The following is a 15,800-nucleotide window of genomic DNA, read 5'->3' as shown; positions in this document are numbered from 1 at the left end:
CTGTCTCCCGCAGACACCAGCCCACCCGCCGGACCTACAACGCCACCGAACTCTACGCACTCAACGCCGGCCGAATCCCGGGCTGCTGTCGAGCCACCCCGAGACGCACCCACGGACCCTTCTGCTGCCACTCCTGCAAGTTCACCTGCATCCGGACCTGCACTACACCAGCACCGACCAAGCCGAGCACCAGCAGCAACCACCTCAGGTGCATCCTGCTCAACACCCGCTCCATCCACAGACACGCCGTCGAGCTCTGGAACCTGCTCGACACCACAGCCCCAGACGTCGCCTTCCTCACGGAAACCTGGATGAACGCCTCCTCAGCGCCCGACATCGCCATCGCCATCCCGGACGGCTACAAGATCATCCGGAGGGACCGCGTCAACCAGACAGGAGGAGGCATCGCCATCATCCACAGGAACACCATCCGCATCACGACCAACACCGACGACACCCTCGCACCCGCCGAACACCTGCACTTCCAGATCCACATCAACCCCAAGACCACCCTCAGAGGCACCCTCATCTACAGACCCCCAGGACCACGCACACAATTCAGCGAAGACATCGCCGACGTCATCAGCCCGTACGCCCTCCTCTCCGCTGACTACATCCTCCTCGGGGACCTCAACTTCCACCTGGAGAACAACAACGACCGCAACACCACCACCCTGCTGGACAACCTCGCCAACCTCGGTCTCAAGCAGCTGGTGACCACCCCCACCCACTACGCCGGACACACACTCGACCCCGTGTTCTCATCCAGCAAGGACATCACCTTCAGCCACGCCACCGGACTCCACTGGACGGACCACAGCTGCATCCACTTCAGCTTCAGAAGGACCACGATCCACCACCACCAACAACAGGTTGCACGCAGAAGCTGGAACAAGATCACAGCCGACCAGCTCGCGACCTCCCTGAGCATGAACCCTCCCACTAGCGCAACTAACCCAAGCCAGGCGGCCACCAACCTCACGAAGTGGATCAGCAACTGCGCAGACGACCTCGCCCCTCTGAAGACCCCGCCTAGCAGACCCGGCAGCAAGAAAGCCCCATGGTTCACCGACGAACTCAAGAGCTCCAAGAAGAACTGCCGAGCACTCGAGAAAGCCTGGCGCAGAGACCCAACACCGAACAACATGACTGCCCTCAAGCTCGCCACCCGAAAACACCACCAACTGATCCACGCCACCAAGAAAACTGCATTCAAGGAACGACTTGACAACAACGCACACAACAGCAAGTAACTCTTCAACATCGTTAAAGAGCTCTCCAACCCCAACTCCGGAAACAACTACATCACCCCTTCGCAAGACCTCTGAAACTCCCTAGCCTCCTACTTCCACAACAAGATCGCGGACATACACAACAGCTTCAGCACTCAACCGACGCACGCCATGACGGAACCACCGCCCCCCACCACCACCCTCCGCGCCTGGACCCCGATCAGCACCGAAGACACCATCCGCACGATGATCTCCATCCACTCCGGATCTCCGACCGACCCCTGCCCTCACCACATCTTCAACAGGGCCGACGCTGTCATCGCACCCCACCTGCGGGACATCATCAACACCTCCTTCGACACAGCTGCGTTCCCGGAGAGCTGGAAGCACGCCGAACTCAGCGCTCTACTAAAGAAGCCATCAGCCGACCCCACCGACCTCACGAACTACCGCCCCATCTCGCTGCTCCCGTTTCCTGCAAAAGTCATCGAGAAGACCGTCAACAAGCAGCTGGCCGCCTTCCTCGAGACGAACGGATCCCTCGACCTCTCGCAGTCCGGCTTCCGGGCCAACTACAGCACCGAGACCGCCCTGATCGCAGCCACCGATGACATCCGAGCCCTGCTCGACAACGGAGAAACAGCGGCCCTCATCCTCCTAGACCTCTCTGCGGCCTTCGACACTGTCTGCCACCGTACCCTAGTGCGGCGCCTCAGCAACGTCGGAATCAAGGAGAAGGCACTGGAATGGATCATCTCGTTCCTCGCCGGAAGGACACAGAGAGTCCGCCTCCCCCCGTTCAGATCAGAAGCCACCGAAGTCATCTGCGGCGTTCCCCAAGGCTCCTCGCTCAGCCCCAACCCTCTTCAACGTCTACATGAGCCCCCTCTCAGCCATCGCACGCCAACACAACCTCAACATCATCTCCTACGCCGACGACACCCAGCTGATCCTCTCCCTCACCAACGACCCCGCCACCGCCAGAGCCAACCTACACGAAGAGATGACAGACGTAGCCAAGTGGATGATGAACAGCCGCCTGAAACTGAATTCGGACAAGACGGAAGTCCTCATCCTGGGATCTTCACCCTCCGCCTGGGACGACTCCTGGTGGCCCCCCGCCCTGGGCAGCGCACCCAAACCAACAGACCACGCACGCAACCTGGGCTTCATCCTGGACTCCTCCCTCTCCATGACCAGACAAGTCAACGCCGTCTCCTCGTCGTGCTTCAACATCCTGCGCATGCTACGTAAGATCTTCCGGTGGATCCCCACCGAGACCAGGAAGACGGTCACCCAGGCCCTAGTCACCAGCCGTCTGGACTACGGCAACTCCCTCTACGCCGGAACCACCGCCAAACTCCAGAAGAGACTCCAGCGGATTCAGAACGCCTCTGCACGACTCATCCTGGACATCCCCCGACGCAGCCACATCTCCGGACACCTGAGAGATCTGCACTGGCTCCCGGTCAACAAGAGAATCACCTTCCGGCTCCTCGCCCACGCACACAAAGCCCTACACAACCAAGGCCCAGGATACCTCAACAGCCGCCTCAACTTCTACGCCCCCACACGCCAGCTTCGATCGACCGGCCACGCCCTCGCCTCCGTCCCCCGCATCCGAAGAGCCACCACAGGAGGAAGATCCTTCTCCTACCTGGCCGCCAAGACTTGGAACTCCCTCCCGACCCACCTCCGCCTGACCCAGGACCAACTTGCCTTCAGGAAGCAGCTCAAGACCTGGCTGTTCGAGCAGTAGCGGACCCCCCCTCCCCTAGCGCCTTGAGACCCTCCGGGTGAGTAGTGCGCTATATAAATGCTTCGATTGATTGATTCGATTGATTGACGTCGAAAGCTAGGCGGGAGCGGTTCCGTAAGCGCCTCGAGCTCCGATAGTCAGCCCCGCGCCGCTCGAGGTCCCTATCCAGGAGGAGGTCGAGGGACCGGTCGCGGGCCTGAAGTCATCACAGCTCGGCAAGTCGACACCACTCGTCGGGCTCCAAGTCCTCAGGTAAGAGGCACAAGAAGTCGAAGAAGTGACACCGCTCTTCTGACTCCCCCCGACGCTCACGCGACGTGTCCGGGGGTTCGGGCAATACCGCCCACGCAGCTCCGTTGGAGCCGCAGATGTCGCGGCCTGCTCCATACCCGCTGGTCCCTGGGCAGAACGCGACGCGGAGGAGATCGGGTTCCGCGGCGCCTTTGGGCCCCGCGGTCTCGACTGGGAGCCCAAGCGAGCAGGGTGCTTCGGCCCCGGCGCCGTCGGGTGCTTCGGCCCCGGCTCCATCGGCGACTTCGGTCCCGACGCCGCAGGGCCACTCCGTATCCGTCGGATCCAGGTCGCCGCTGGTCGACCTAACGACCCCTCTGCTGGCGTAGACGCCTAGGGTGTCGCCCCCGACGCTGTCCCCGGACGACGTCGTCCCCGATTCCCCCCCCCCCCCCCTCGATCCGGTTCCGACTTCGGAACGGCATCGATCGACGCCGCATTCGACGTCAAGAGAAGTGAAATATTCTATGTTCCGGCCCCATCATTTGAAGCTGAGTACCAGGAGATGGAGGGCGAGGCGGATTGGGAGGGGTCTGAGGACCCTATGGCACGGGAGTGCCAGTCTTTTCTGGACTGGGCAGGTGAGCTAGGGGAGGCCAGTGGTTTGGACACTTCGCCCGATACTGGATTTGTCTCCCTTCCTACCGTGGATACGGAGGAGGGGGCTGCCTACAGTGTGGTGTTGACGAGGGCAGCCAAGGCCTTGGCTCTGGAGCTCCCGTCGCGGCCGTGAGGACTAACCTCCTCACTGAGGTCCTCAAACCGCAGACAAGCTCTTTGGAGCCTCTACTGACGTTCAACGAGGCCTTAACTGAAGTTCTGTTGGGCACTTGGTCCAGGCCCGCTACAGGTCCCCCTGGCCCTGGGCGACCCTTGCTGCCTGTCAACCCACCCCACCCCAGAGAGCCTGGTAATCCAGGCCTCTAATTCCCAGACCGCATTCCCGACAGCTCCCCCTGATCGGGAATCCAAAAGGTATGAACAGTACGTGAAAAAGATGTTGTCACTTCGTTTGGGGTGGCAGTCGGTCAACACCGCTTGCCTTTTGGGCCGTTATACCCACTCTCTGTGGGACACGGTCGCGGACGTGCTGCCACAATGCCCGGAGGAGGCCCAGGTTAAACTCGCCCAAGCCCTTGCGGAGGGGTGAGATGCGGCATGGTATTCCATTCGATGTGGGCTGGATACCACGGACTCGCAGTGCAGGGCGATTGCAATGACGGTGGCGGTTCGCCGCCACACCTGGCTGAGGTCCGCCAATTTTTCGGCTGATGTACAGAACACCCTTCTGGACATGCCGTTTGATGGCCGTCGCCTCTTTGGCGACAAAGCAGACAATGCGCTTGAGCGCTTTAAGGACTGCAGAGCTACGGCCAAGTCCTTGGACCTGTCGGTCCTGTGCCAGCAAACTGTTGACTTTCGCTCCTTTAGTGGCCAAGGAAGGGGCACCCCCCCCACGTCCTGCCAGCCACGGGCCGCAGACTAACATCCAGCACGGAGGCGGACGTGGTAACCGCCGTGGCGGTGCCAGGGGACAACGGCGAGGCCAGTCCACATCCACCCCCGCAGCATCCGCCTCAAAGCCTTCCTAGTCCGAGCTTTCAGGTCCATTTCACGCCAGTGGGGGGTAGGGTTCGCCATCACCTACTCCACTGGCGCAACATCACATCGTACAGGTGGGTGCTGCAAATCGTCTGAAGAGGCTACTCCCTACCCTTCGAGGCGACCCCTCCAGCCATGCCACCGCAGTGCTACCGCGTGTCGGGGGATCACTTGAAACTTCTGCAAGAGGAAGTTACGGCCCTCTTGGCCAAGGGGGCCGTCGAGCGCGTTCCTGGGCCAGAAAGACGGTGTGGTTGTTACTCCCACTACTTTCTGGTTCCCAAGAAGGGCAAAGGGGGCCTACGCCCTATCTTGGACCTGCGAAACATCAACGGCTTCCTCCGGAAGGAAAAGTTCAAGATGCTCACTTCGGCTCAGGTTTTAGCTGCCCTAGACCCTGGAGACTGGATGGTAACGTTGGACTTGCAGGAGGCTTATTTCCACATCCCCGTCCTGCCGGCCCACCCGCATTACCTGCGGTTTACAGTAGGCCACGAGCACTTTCAGTTTACCGTGTTCTCCTTCGGCCTTACCAGCGCCCCTTGGGTGTTCACGAAAGTGATGGCGGTGGTCGCAGCTAATCTGCGCAGATTAGGGGTGTCAGCCTTCCCCTATCTAGACGACTGGTTGATGAAGGCAGGCTCGCCCCTGACAGTCGTCAGCCACCTCCAGACTACGGCCGACCTCCTGCACCTGCTGGGGTTCTCCATCAATGTGCCGAAGTCACACCTGTGTCCCTCTGAGAAGCTCCTCTTCATCGGAGCGGTTCTAGACTCTGCGCAGTTTCAGGTTTATCCTCCCGAACAGCGGGTTCGGGATATTCAGGCTCTGATTCCGATCTTTCAGCCTTTATCCCGAGTCTCGGTCAGGTTGACGCTGCGGCTTCTGGGGCTGATGGCCTCCTGCATCCTTCTGGTGCATCATGCCAGGTGGCGGATGCGGGCTCTGCAGTGGGACCTGAAGTTTCAGTGGGCCCAGCATCAGCGCAACTTGTCCGACCACGTCTTGATCTCGGGGGGCACTGCAAGACAGTTGCAGTGGGGGCTCACGGACCGCAATTGGGTCAGCGGCAGATCCCTCTCCCTACCCCAACCGGAGCACGTAGTTGTGACCGATGCGTCCTTCCTGGGCTGGGGGGGGCCACATGGGGGAGGCGGAGATCAGATGCCTCTGGTCTCCGGCGGAGTCCCGGCTCCACATCAACCTTTTGGAGCTGCGTGAGATACGGCTTGCACTGAAAGCATTCCTCCCCTCTGTCCGGGGGAGTGTAGTGCAGGTGTCCACGGACAACAACACCGACATGTGGTACTTCAACAAACAGGGTGGGGTGGGGTCGTGGACCCTGTGCCAGGAGACTCTGCACCTCTGGCAATGGCTGGAACATCAGGCTGTGACCCTGGTGGTACAACACCTGGCAGGTTCCCTGAACGCCTAGGCGGACGAACTCAGCCGTTGGTGCATGATGAATCACGAATGGCGTTGAACTCGGACGTGGCGCAATGCCTCTTTCAGCAATGGGGAGAGCCTTGGTTAGACCTATTCGCCACCAAAGAGAAAGCGCAATGTCATCAGTTCTGCGCGTTGGAATTTCCAAGGCGGCACTCGCTCGGCGACGCTTTTCATCGCGAGTGGAGTTGCGGTCTGTTGTACACCTTTCCGCTTATACCACTTCTGCCCAGAGCGCTGAAGAAGATCAGGCGCGACCGGGCCCAAGTCATCCTTGTGGCTCCTGACTGGGCACGAAGATACTGGTATCCCGAGCTACTCAGCATGTCAGTCGATCCCCCGATTCGCCTGCCTCTTCAGGAGGACCTTCTGTCGCAGCAGCAGGGGACGGTCCTCCACCTGAACCTGTCCAGTCTCCATCTCCATGCATGGAGATTGAACGGCGACAGTTGAGGCCATTTGACTTGCCTCCTGAAGTCTGCGATGTAATTCTAGCAGCCTAGCGTCCCTCCACAAAATCAGTATACGCCTGCAGGTGGAACAAATTTGTGGCAAAGGCTGTGTATCCACTCTCTGCCCCCCTTTCTGAGGTTCTCCTCTTTCTTCTTTTTCTTGCCCGGTAGGGCTCTGCTCTGGGCACTCTTAAGGGTTACCTCTCTGCCATTTCCGCCTTCTTAAGGCTACCTGATCAGCCCTGTCTGTTCAAGTCCCCGGTTGTAAATAGGTTCTTGAAGGGCATCACTCATATGTTTCCCCCTGTTCCTTTTTTGATGCCTCAGTGGGACTTGAACCTTGTTCTAACTTGTGTGATGTGCCCTCCCTTCGAGCCGCTTCATAACTGTCCTCTTCGTCTTCTCACTCTTAAGACTGCATTCCTGGTTGCCATCACCTGTGCCAGGAGGGTGAGTGAGCTCCAGGCTCTTTCTTCACAACCTCCTTTCCTTTCTGTCCATCCGGACAAAGTTGTTATAGGACGCGTCCCTCCTTTCTACCCAAGATAGTCACAGCCTTCCACATCGGGCAGTCCATCACCTTACCCACCTTCTTTCCGCCTCCGCATCCCTCGAAAGAGGAAGAGAGGCTTCACCGTCTGGACCCAAAACGTGTGCTCTCATACTATCTGGATCGCACACGCCAGTTCCGGGTGGATGACCAGCTCTTTGTTGGTTACGTGGGCGCGAAGAAGGGACGGGCAGTGCACTAACGGACCATTTCCCGATGGGTCGTCTTGTGCATCAAGGCTTGTTATTCTCTGGCTAAAAAGGAGCCTCCTGTGGGGCTGCGTGCCCATTCCACTGGGGCCACAGCGTCTACTACTGCCCTGGGTCGGGGAGTCCCCTTGCAGGACATTTGTCAGGCAGCTACGTGGGCCTTGCTGCACACGTTTGCTAGACACTACTGCCTGGACAGCCAAGTCTGGAGAGATGGCTTTTTCGGCCGTTCCGTTCTCCAGGACTTTCTGGTGTGATCATTGGTTCGCAGACCCACCACCGGGGTTGGTATTGCTGGGGTATCTATTCTAAGGTAAGGAATCTAATACTAACCTGTTTCTTACAGATGCACAAGTTACTTACCTTCGGTAACGATATATCTGTAAGAAACAGTAGTTAGTATTAGATTCCTTACCGCCCGACCCATCCTCCCCCTTCTGCAAACCGATATCTAGGGTTAATGTTTATCCCTTTGAGGGCCCTAGTTTTCATGGCACCAGTGTTGGTTTTTATCATGGCTCTGCGTTTCTGGCGCGGAAAATCTGTGTATAAGAACTGACGTCCGCGCGAGGGCGGCGTCGAAGTACTCCGGTGACGTCAAATCGGCGTCAACGATGCCGACGACGGACACGGAGCCGCAGACTACACCTACCGACACACAGGGGTACTGCTACGCAAAACGTTCCGTATCCAGACTGACGCATGGGGATATTCTAAGGTAAGGAATCTAATACTAATATATCGTTACCGAAGGTAAGTAACTTGTGCTACATAGACACCGAAGGTTAGTGCGTGTAAACAGCATATTCATACACACTGAAGGTTTGCTTTTGTAAACAGCATATTCATACACACCGAAGGTTCTCGCTTGTAAGCGGCATATTCATAAACACCGAAGGTTCACGTGCATAGACGGAAAATTCATTCACACGTTCATACACTCCAAAGGTTCACGCCTATAAACGGCATAAACAAAGGTTTGCGTGCGTAAATGGCATATTCATACATGCATTCAAACACACCGAAGGTTCGTGCTTGTAAATGACCAATAGTTCGTGCGTATAATTGGCATATTCATACACAATGAAGGTTCGCATGTGTAAACCGCATATTCATACACACTGAAGGTTCGCACATGTAAATGGCATATTCATTCACGCATTCGTACACACCAAAGGTTTGCATGTGTAAACAGCATATTCATACAAACCAAAGGTTTGCATGTGTAAACGGCATATTCATTCACGCATTCATACACACTGAAGAATCACACTTGTAAACAACACATCCACACATGCATACGTACACACAGAAGGTTTGCAAACCGCATATTCATACATACAGAAGGTTTGCACTTGTAAACCGCATATTCATACACAACGAAGGTTCACGATTTAAACGGCATATTCATACACGCATTCATACACACCGAAGGTTCACATGTGTAACGGCATATTCATACAGGCATTCATACACACCGAAGGTTCGCGCATGTAAACCGCATATTCATACATGCATTCATACACACCCATGGTTCCCGCGTGTGAACAGGTTTGCTGTCCCTTTTCTGCTTTGCAAAGGATTTTCACTAGATGGCAGAAAACTCTTAGCTAAATAAGAGTGTGACTAACATACATAATAAAACAAGGTGCCTTGGTACCAGGTCTTCATTCTTTTTAAAGCGCGCTGAGACCTAGAACGTGAAAACACCCCAGTTTCACTGGCGTTGAGCCCCTTTCCGATAATCAGAAACATAGATGCATTATTATTCACTAGTCTGTGTGTTAGTTACTGAAAATGGTGGAAGCCATTAGTTAAGAAAATTTGTTAAATATGTTCTATAAATTAAACTTTGTCCTTGCTCAAAATGTCTTCCTTTGTTTTCAAGTTATTAAATTAGATGGTACCACTCCTATCCGGTATGGGCTGAGATTGAACATGGATGAAAAGTATACAGGGTTGAAAAAGCAGCTCAGTGATCTCTGTGGGCTAAAACCAGAACAGATTCTCCTGGCAGAGGTTCATGGCTCCAATATCAAGGTAAGAACATCTCCGACCAATTCATCTATCAGCTTAACCTGCTACGAACAGCATTTACGTGCTACATAAATGCTCATCATTAGGCTCCTTTTTGGTGTCTGCTTGTTAGAAGAAGTCTTTTCCCTTCCAACTCTTCAGCGTGATCTCCATGAAGCACACAGCATGCACAGCGTGCTCTATTCTTCCTTGCTGGAGGCCCATGGAACTTTTTTAACAAGCCTTTTCTATGCAAAATGTCTCGCATTTACGACAGTTTGAGCTATTGGCATTGTAAATGACAATGCCTTTTAGTTCGGAAACCCTACAAAGTGCGTATTTATGCACCGCTTGCAGGTTTTCAAAACACACGACAAAAAAAGACTTTTCTATTTAGAATGACAACAGCTCAAATTCTTGCAAATGCAAGCCCTATTGCATTACAAATGCTTGATTTGGAGCACTTCACTTTTGGTCCTCATTCTAACCCTGCACATATAGTTACATGAGCCCTCTTACACCTGTTCCAGGGAGCGAGAAAGAGAGCACTGTCCCTACTGCTGCTCAGTCTGTCACAGAGGGTAGGACGGCAGAGAAACCGTGCAAAGGAGGGTAAGTAACAGGGAGAGACAGTGAGGGAGACCTGATGGGGGAATAGAAGATGAGGGAGACAGAGGGGGCCGAGGTGCGCCGGGTGGTATTGGAGATGAGAGGTGGGTTGAGGGAGAGAGGGGGCAGAAAAAAAATCAGGGTGTGCGAGACAGAAAGGTTGAGGAGAAGAAAGAGAAGTGATGAGTGAGACATAGGGGTGCAATAGAAAGAGATGGGAGGGAGGTAAGATGAGGGGACAGGGAGGTTAAGAGAAATTAAAGAAACAGTGATGGAGAAACAGAGGAGAAGAGCGAAGGCGGCAGAAAGGGAGGGGTCGAGGGAGACATCGGGACCATATAGAGGGGGGGGGATGAGGGAGACTGGGAGAGGAGATGGACTTGAGTCATGGATCACCCTTAAGGGGGTTGCAAAATCGGATGGGAAGGGGGTGGCTGCCCCCTCAATGGGACATCAGAGGTGCCCGCAGCTGTGGAGGTCGATGCAGTATATTGACCCATCTTGGTTTAGATTGATTGATGCCGGTGGTGGCGGCCTGTCTGTCTCACCCCTTAATAGTGCCTATCCAAGAATCACGGAAACCAACATTGGTGAGGGTGTCCACCTCACTCAAGCCTCTGCCCCACTTACCCTCAGGCAGCACGAGCAGCCAGTGCTACAGCGTTATCTTGGTCTCGAGCGCCAACCCAGGCCCAGCCCTTGGGAGGGAGTTCGCCAGGTCAATAGTCTGCACAAGCACTGCGAGTGGGGGATCCCCCGCCTTCGGAAGTGAGGTGCTCCTGTCATCAAGTGGCTTACGAGCGAAGGCCTCCAAATAACTAAAGAAACGGGCGGTGTGCCTGGCTGACCAGGTCACCACACTCCCGCAGGCTGCACCAATCCACTCCCAGGGAATCCGCTCCTACCGCATTGCCCACACACAGCAGCAGGGGCACCGCCAACTATGCCAAACTTCAGGGGCCTGATGGGGGAGCAACCTCCTCAGCCAGATAGCCCCTAAGGCATCTACATGTGCACAGAGGCCGCGCCGTGGAGTATTGCCACTCCTGGCCCAGTCTCAGTGGTTCCCAGTGTCCTCGGGATTCACCAGCCAGCAGAAGAGTGTGTGTGGGGGGGAGGGGAGTAGGGGGGTATGGGCAGGCAGGACATGCAGCTCCAAAGCAGGCTCCCCGCAGTCACCATCCAGTGCAGCCAAGACCCAGGCTAGTCCAGCACACTCCTCCATACATTCCAACATTTTTAAAGAGTAAAGTAGGAGATTTTAAAAAAATATTTGGGAGAATGTATTTTCCCAATCGACCTATACGAATCAGAAGCAATTTCAGATAGGAGACAACCAAAATGAAGCCGTTTTTGGCTTTAAAAAAATCGAGATTCTCCCGCCGGAATCGGGTCTATAGATATGGATGCTTCTCTGCTCGGGTTCACTGACTGTAATTTCAGGTCACTCCAACCTCGCGGCACAGAGCCAGCCCTTGGGCAGCCACCACCATCAAAATGCCACCAACTCATATCTGTAGGGCCCTCCCGACCCCCCCCAGAGGCCCCACCTGGCATGTGATCCCCTCAACTAGTCGTCTTAAGCCGCACTGCAGTGGTCCCATGCGGGCTGCCGTGTGGTCTGCTCCGCATCAGACCTCACCATCTGATGTCGAGGTGAGGTGAGGGCGTCCCCGGGTCGACTACAGACACCCCCACAAGGCAAGAGCAGCAGTGGCAGCCGCCACTAACAAAGATTGGTGAGGCGGGTGAGGGATGTGCGGGGTAAGAGCTAGTGGGTGTAGGAGGGTTAATGCTCATTTATAAAAACTTACCTGACGCGTCACGGCCGCCTCCCCCATCTCGTGGCTCCTGCTGGCCTGTTCCTGGGTCCGATCAGCCCCTGGGACAGACTCCCATCCAATCCTCTCATCGAGATTGGCTTGTGAGGGCAGGAAAGACGCTCTGTGCTGATCATGGAGTCTGTGAGGTTTCTCCAGCCCGGCAGGATTCAGAAACCTAATTGCGCACGTGGGACGGCCGGCCTAACACATATGTGTACTTAGGGAGTGCACAATCACTCCTCCTCCTCACTCCTTCAGACGAGCAGCTGAACAGTGCGTTGGAACTGTGGACACGGTCGCAGGGCTGCACAACAGACAAGGTATTGGCCCATCGGCGACTTCCCTCAGTGCAGCAGCAAAGACTCGGGCCCTCTAGCCCTGAGCGAAGGGAGATCTCGCTACTGCAGTGGCAGTGGCTGTGGCCGTGACCCCCCTGCCCTCCACCTCCAGCATATTGGCCAGGCAAAGGCAAGGCGGCTGGGCTCTGTTAGCATTTGTGATCCGTGGCACCACCCTGGAGCCGCAGCGGTTGCTGGTCCCACGCGCACCGCCGGCCTGATAGCAGATGGGAGTAGCACACGGAAGCGAACAGCACACGGAGCAGCTAGCTTAAAGCAAGGATGGGTCAAGCCAAGTGGACTTAATTTCTTTTGTTGACGGAACTGCCCATTCTGCCAGGAAGACTGATCTCATTATTGACATCTGCTGCAACACAAGCCAACTAAAGCCTTACGTTCCCCGTGACTGAGTGCGTGTGTGTGTGCCCAACATCACAGCCTGCCCCAGTCGCTGTAACTGCTCCAGGCAGGGGTGGTTTCTAATTAGCGTGTGCCCCTGAAGCACCGCTAAGGTACCACTGAGGTGCTAGGGCATTGAGGCACTGAGGCTTTACAGGGGCACCGCTAGTAGCTACCTTACTACCTTACCACAACCTTGTAATGAGGTCAGGGAGAACCAGGAAAATGCAACCCAAACCCCTACCCAAAGCCAAAAGACAAGAGTCCTTAAGTGATAACTCAGCCACAGTGGAAGCACTTTCCCTGGACACACCCCAGCCCAGAGTGACTCACGGACATGCTCAGTCACCATCAACTAACCTTTTGATCCCGCCGGGACTTCTTCTCCCCCTACACTGTTGGGGCCAGGACTTTCTGTCAGCTCTAAATCCTCAGATACAAAACAAGGCATGACAGTCTGCGTGGCCACTTCCCCCAAACGGGTGACATTGAGGGATTTCTTTAAAAACTCTGCAGCAACAAAAAAGCCAGGCCTTACCCCAAATACCCCGTACAGCACTATGCTGGAAACTACAGTCACCCCTGTGCCTTCAGATCAGAAGTTAAGTCAAGTAAAGGCTATGCTTCATGATGGCCCCCACAGGTCAGGCCTCAGACCGCCTTAAACTACATCTTCCTCAAGAACTTCAACGAAGGACGAATACTCAGCTCCAAATGTTACCGAGAGCTGTTCACCACCACCAGCCAATATAAAGCCAACTCTGATCTCGCTCAAAATTCCCCTTTAAGGGAGGACGACCACCTTTTTATTAATACAAGCTCGCCACCACTGTTAACAGCAAATGCACAGACTATGATTACGGTCTCAGACGAGCTTGCTGGGAGTAAACCAGTATTAATTGCTCAAAGGGAACTACATTTTGGGCCTACCACACGCAACAACTTTTTATCACCCATAAAATTCATACTAAAGCCATCTGACCAGTGCAACTACATGGGCCCCTCAACAGGCAGCCCGATTATTAAAAATTCATTTGACTTGTCTTTTTTCAATGACGATCACAACAGGCTGTCCGCCAAGGAGAGCGGTCGCTCGCACAACAAGAATATTCTGTGGCCTCAACTCCTGCAAACACTCCAATCAACAGTTTCAGCTTAAACTACCATTCCAATAAATTGGATCTGCAGGTGGACCTTTTAAACACATTGGCCGTGTTCACAGATGGGATTAACAAAAAGCTAGAGGGCCTTAACACCTTGATTATAAAGGCACAATCCAAAGATCACCTGGCGCAGGCGGTATGTTGCTGTTCACCAATAATTGACAGCCTTTCCTCGTTACCTGAGTTCCTCGCGTCAGTTCTAACTGAAGTCAAGAAACTCCTGCTATCAGGACAGACCTGCATTCCATCCCAGGATTATTGTTCTCCTGCGGTGTCTGACCCAGTCGTTCAGAAAACAAACAACAGCCATCAAGGACCCGATAAGAATTTAACCTTATCAGAAAGTTCGAGAATTGTCAAACTGACAACCCCTGGCACTACCAACCCAACTCTTGAACCTCAAAATATGGACAAGGCAAACCGCATAATCTGTCAATGCTTAATAACTAACTCGACCTCCTTAAAATCAAGTCAAGCGACCCCTTGTAAGAGCACATGCTCAATCAGCAATATGGCTCCCGAGAGCTGTGGCTCGGGGGGCGATAAAGAAGTGACCGTGGCTCATATTCACAAGATCAGTAAGCGAGAGAAAAAAAGACTCAGGAAAAACCGCAACAGACAAGTAACTGAAACTCAAAACACAATAAATCACTATTTAAAAAAAAAAAAAACATTTCTACCCCACCACCGGGCTCGCCCAGTACAACTAGTTCCACTATCAGCCAGCCCTCGTCCCAACAATCAATTTTGTATAAAAAAACATTAACAAATCCACAACCTGCACTAAACGCTTGGTCTGACCAAATTGAAGTTCTCAACCCTACTCCCCAAACCTCACCAAAAGGAGACCTTCCTCCACCCAACGAGATGCCCGAAACAGAGCAGGCTAGCCCGTCTCCCACAAACGACATCCCAATGGCTACCTCCAGTGCTAGTACATCTATCCTGCCGATAGCAGGCAAGACAAGACCAGGGAAGAACCCAGAGTGTCTAGCACACGTCGCAGGTAATCCCGCACACGACGCAGAGGAAAGGCGTAGAAAAATTCCAACTACGACCCTGGGCCCTGCCACCAAGTGTAAAATCCCCCTTAATAAAGCAAGTCTTATATCCCTTAGTAGCGAAACCGTCTTCAATAAAGTGTCCCTAAACCTCTCCAGCAAAAAGACAGGCCCCCGCAAAAATCTTTTGGAAACTATTGGGGACCAGACAACACCGCAAAATCACCAGCCCTCACCATCGTCCCAACAGGGAGCCAAAGCTGCAAAGAAGGGAACCAGTCCAAACTGTTGTTAGTCCCGGAGTATATTTCCCAAGTCCCGCATGATATCCTAAATCGCGGGAACAATCTCAGACTTTTTAAATCAATTCCAGAGTTAAGCAAACTGGCATCTAGCGACATAATATCTATTAGATTTACACCTAGTAACAGTAACCGATCAATTGAAACCACCTTGATAACCTTGGCAACCGAAGCAATAAAGGACCTGGTACTAACACAGACAGAGCAATTCAACAGCTGGGGTATAAATCTAGTAACACCTACCGACCTTCGGTACCCCTCAAATCTGACTAGTGCCTTGGTTCCTGCAATCCAATCATTAAACCCACCATTTTCGATATTGAGATCAGCTCGAAGCAGCTCTCTAACAGAGTCTGGTGAGTCTGTCATAGAGAGCCAACCCACTGTAAAGCCCGATTGGGACTGGTTGCCAGGGACCCTGTTCCGAGGCCATAAAGACTGGAATGGACGGATCATCTACTCCCTGCAATAATGGACAAATGTAGATCTCTCCTAGGAGAATGGAGCACAGGTGAGATTGATCCAATTAAAATATGGTAGCTCCTCGTCCAGCAATTGTTGAGTCAATTTCCGCTTTCAGTACGCAAATCTCCATACCCTGTACAATC

The 15,800-nt window shown here is 54.0% G+C and overlaps 1 protein-coding gene across 3 annotated transcripts in view; it reads left to right on the top strand.

Moving 5' to 3' along the window:
- Positions 1–15,800, top strand: part of USP32 (ubiquitin specific peptidase 32) — a 1,745,589-nt gene that overhangs the window by 1,262,546 nt on the left and 467,243 nt on the right. For all 3 annotated transcript variants that reach the window (XM_078679804.1, XM_078679802.1, XM_078679803.1), the window contains exon 24: positions 9,430–9,581. In XM_078679804.1, the coding sequence (XP_078535930.1) occupies positions 9,430–9,581 (152 nt within the window). The remainder of the gene's footprint in view (positions 1–9,429; positions 9,582–15,800) is intronic.

The sequence above is a fragment of the Lissotriton helveticus genome, chromosome 3_1, assembly GCF_964261635.1.
Source record: "Lissotriton helveticus chromosome 3_1, aLisHel1.1, whole genome shotgun sequence".
Lineage (NCBI taxonomy): Eukaryota > Metazoa > Chordata > Amphibia > Caudata > Salamandridae > Lissotriton > Lissotriton helveticus.
The sequence above is the reverse complement of the archived record's forward strand: the minus strand, read 5'-3'. Positions and strand labels throughout refer to the sequence as shown.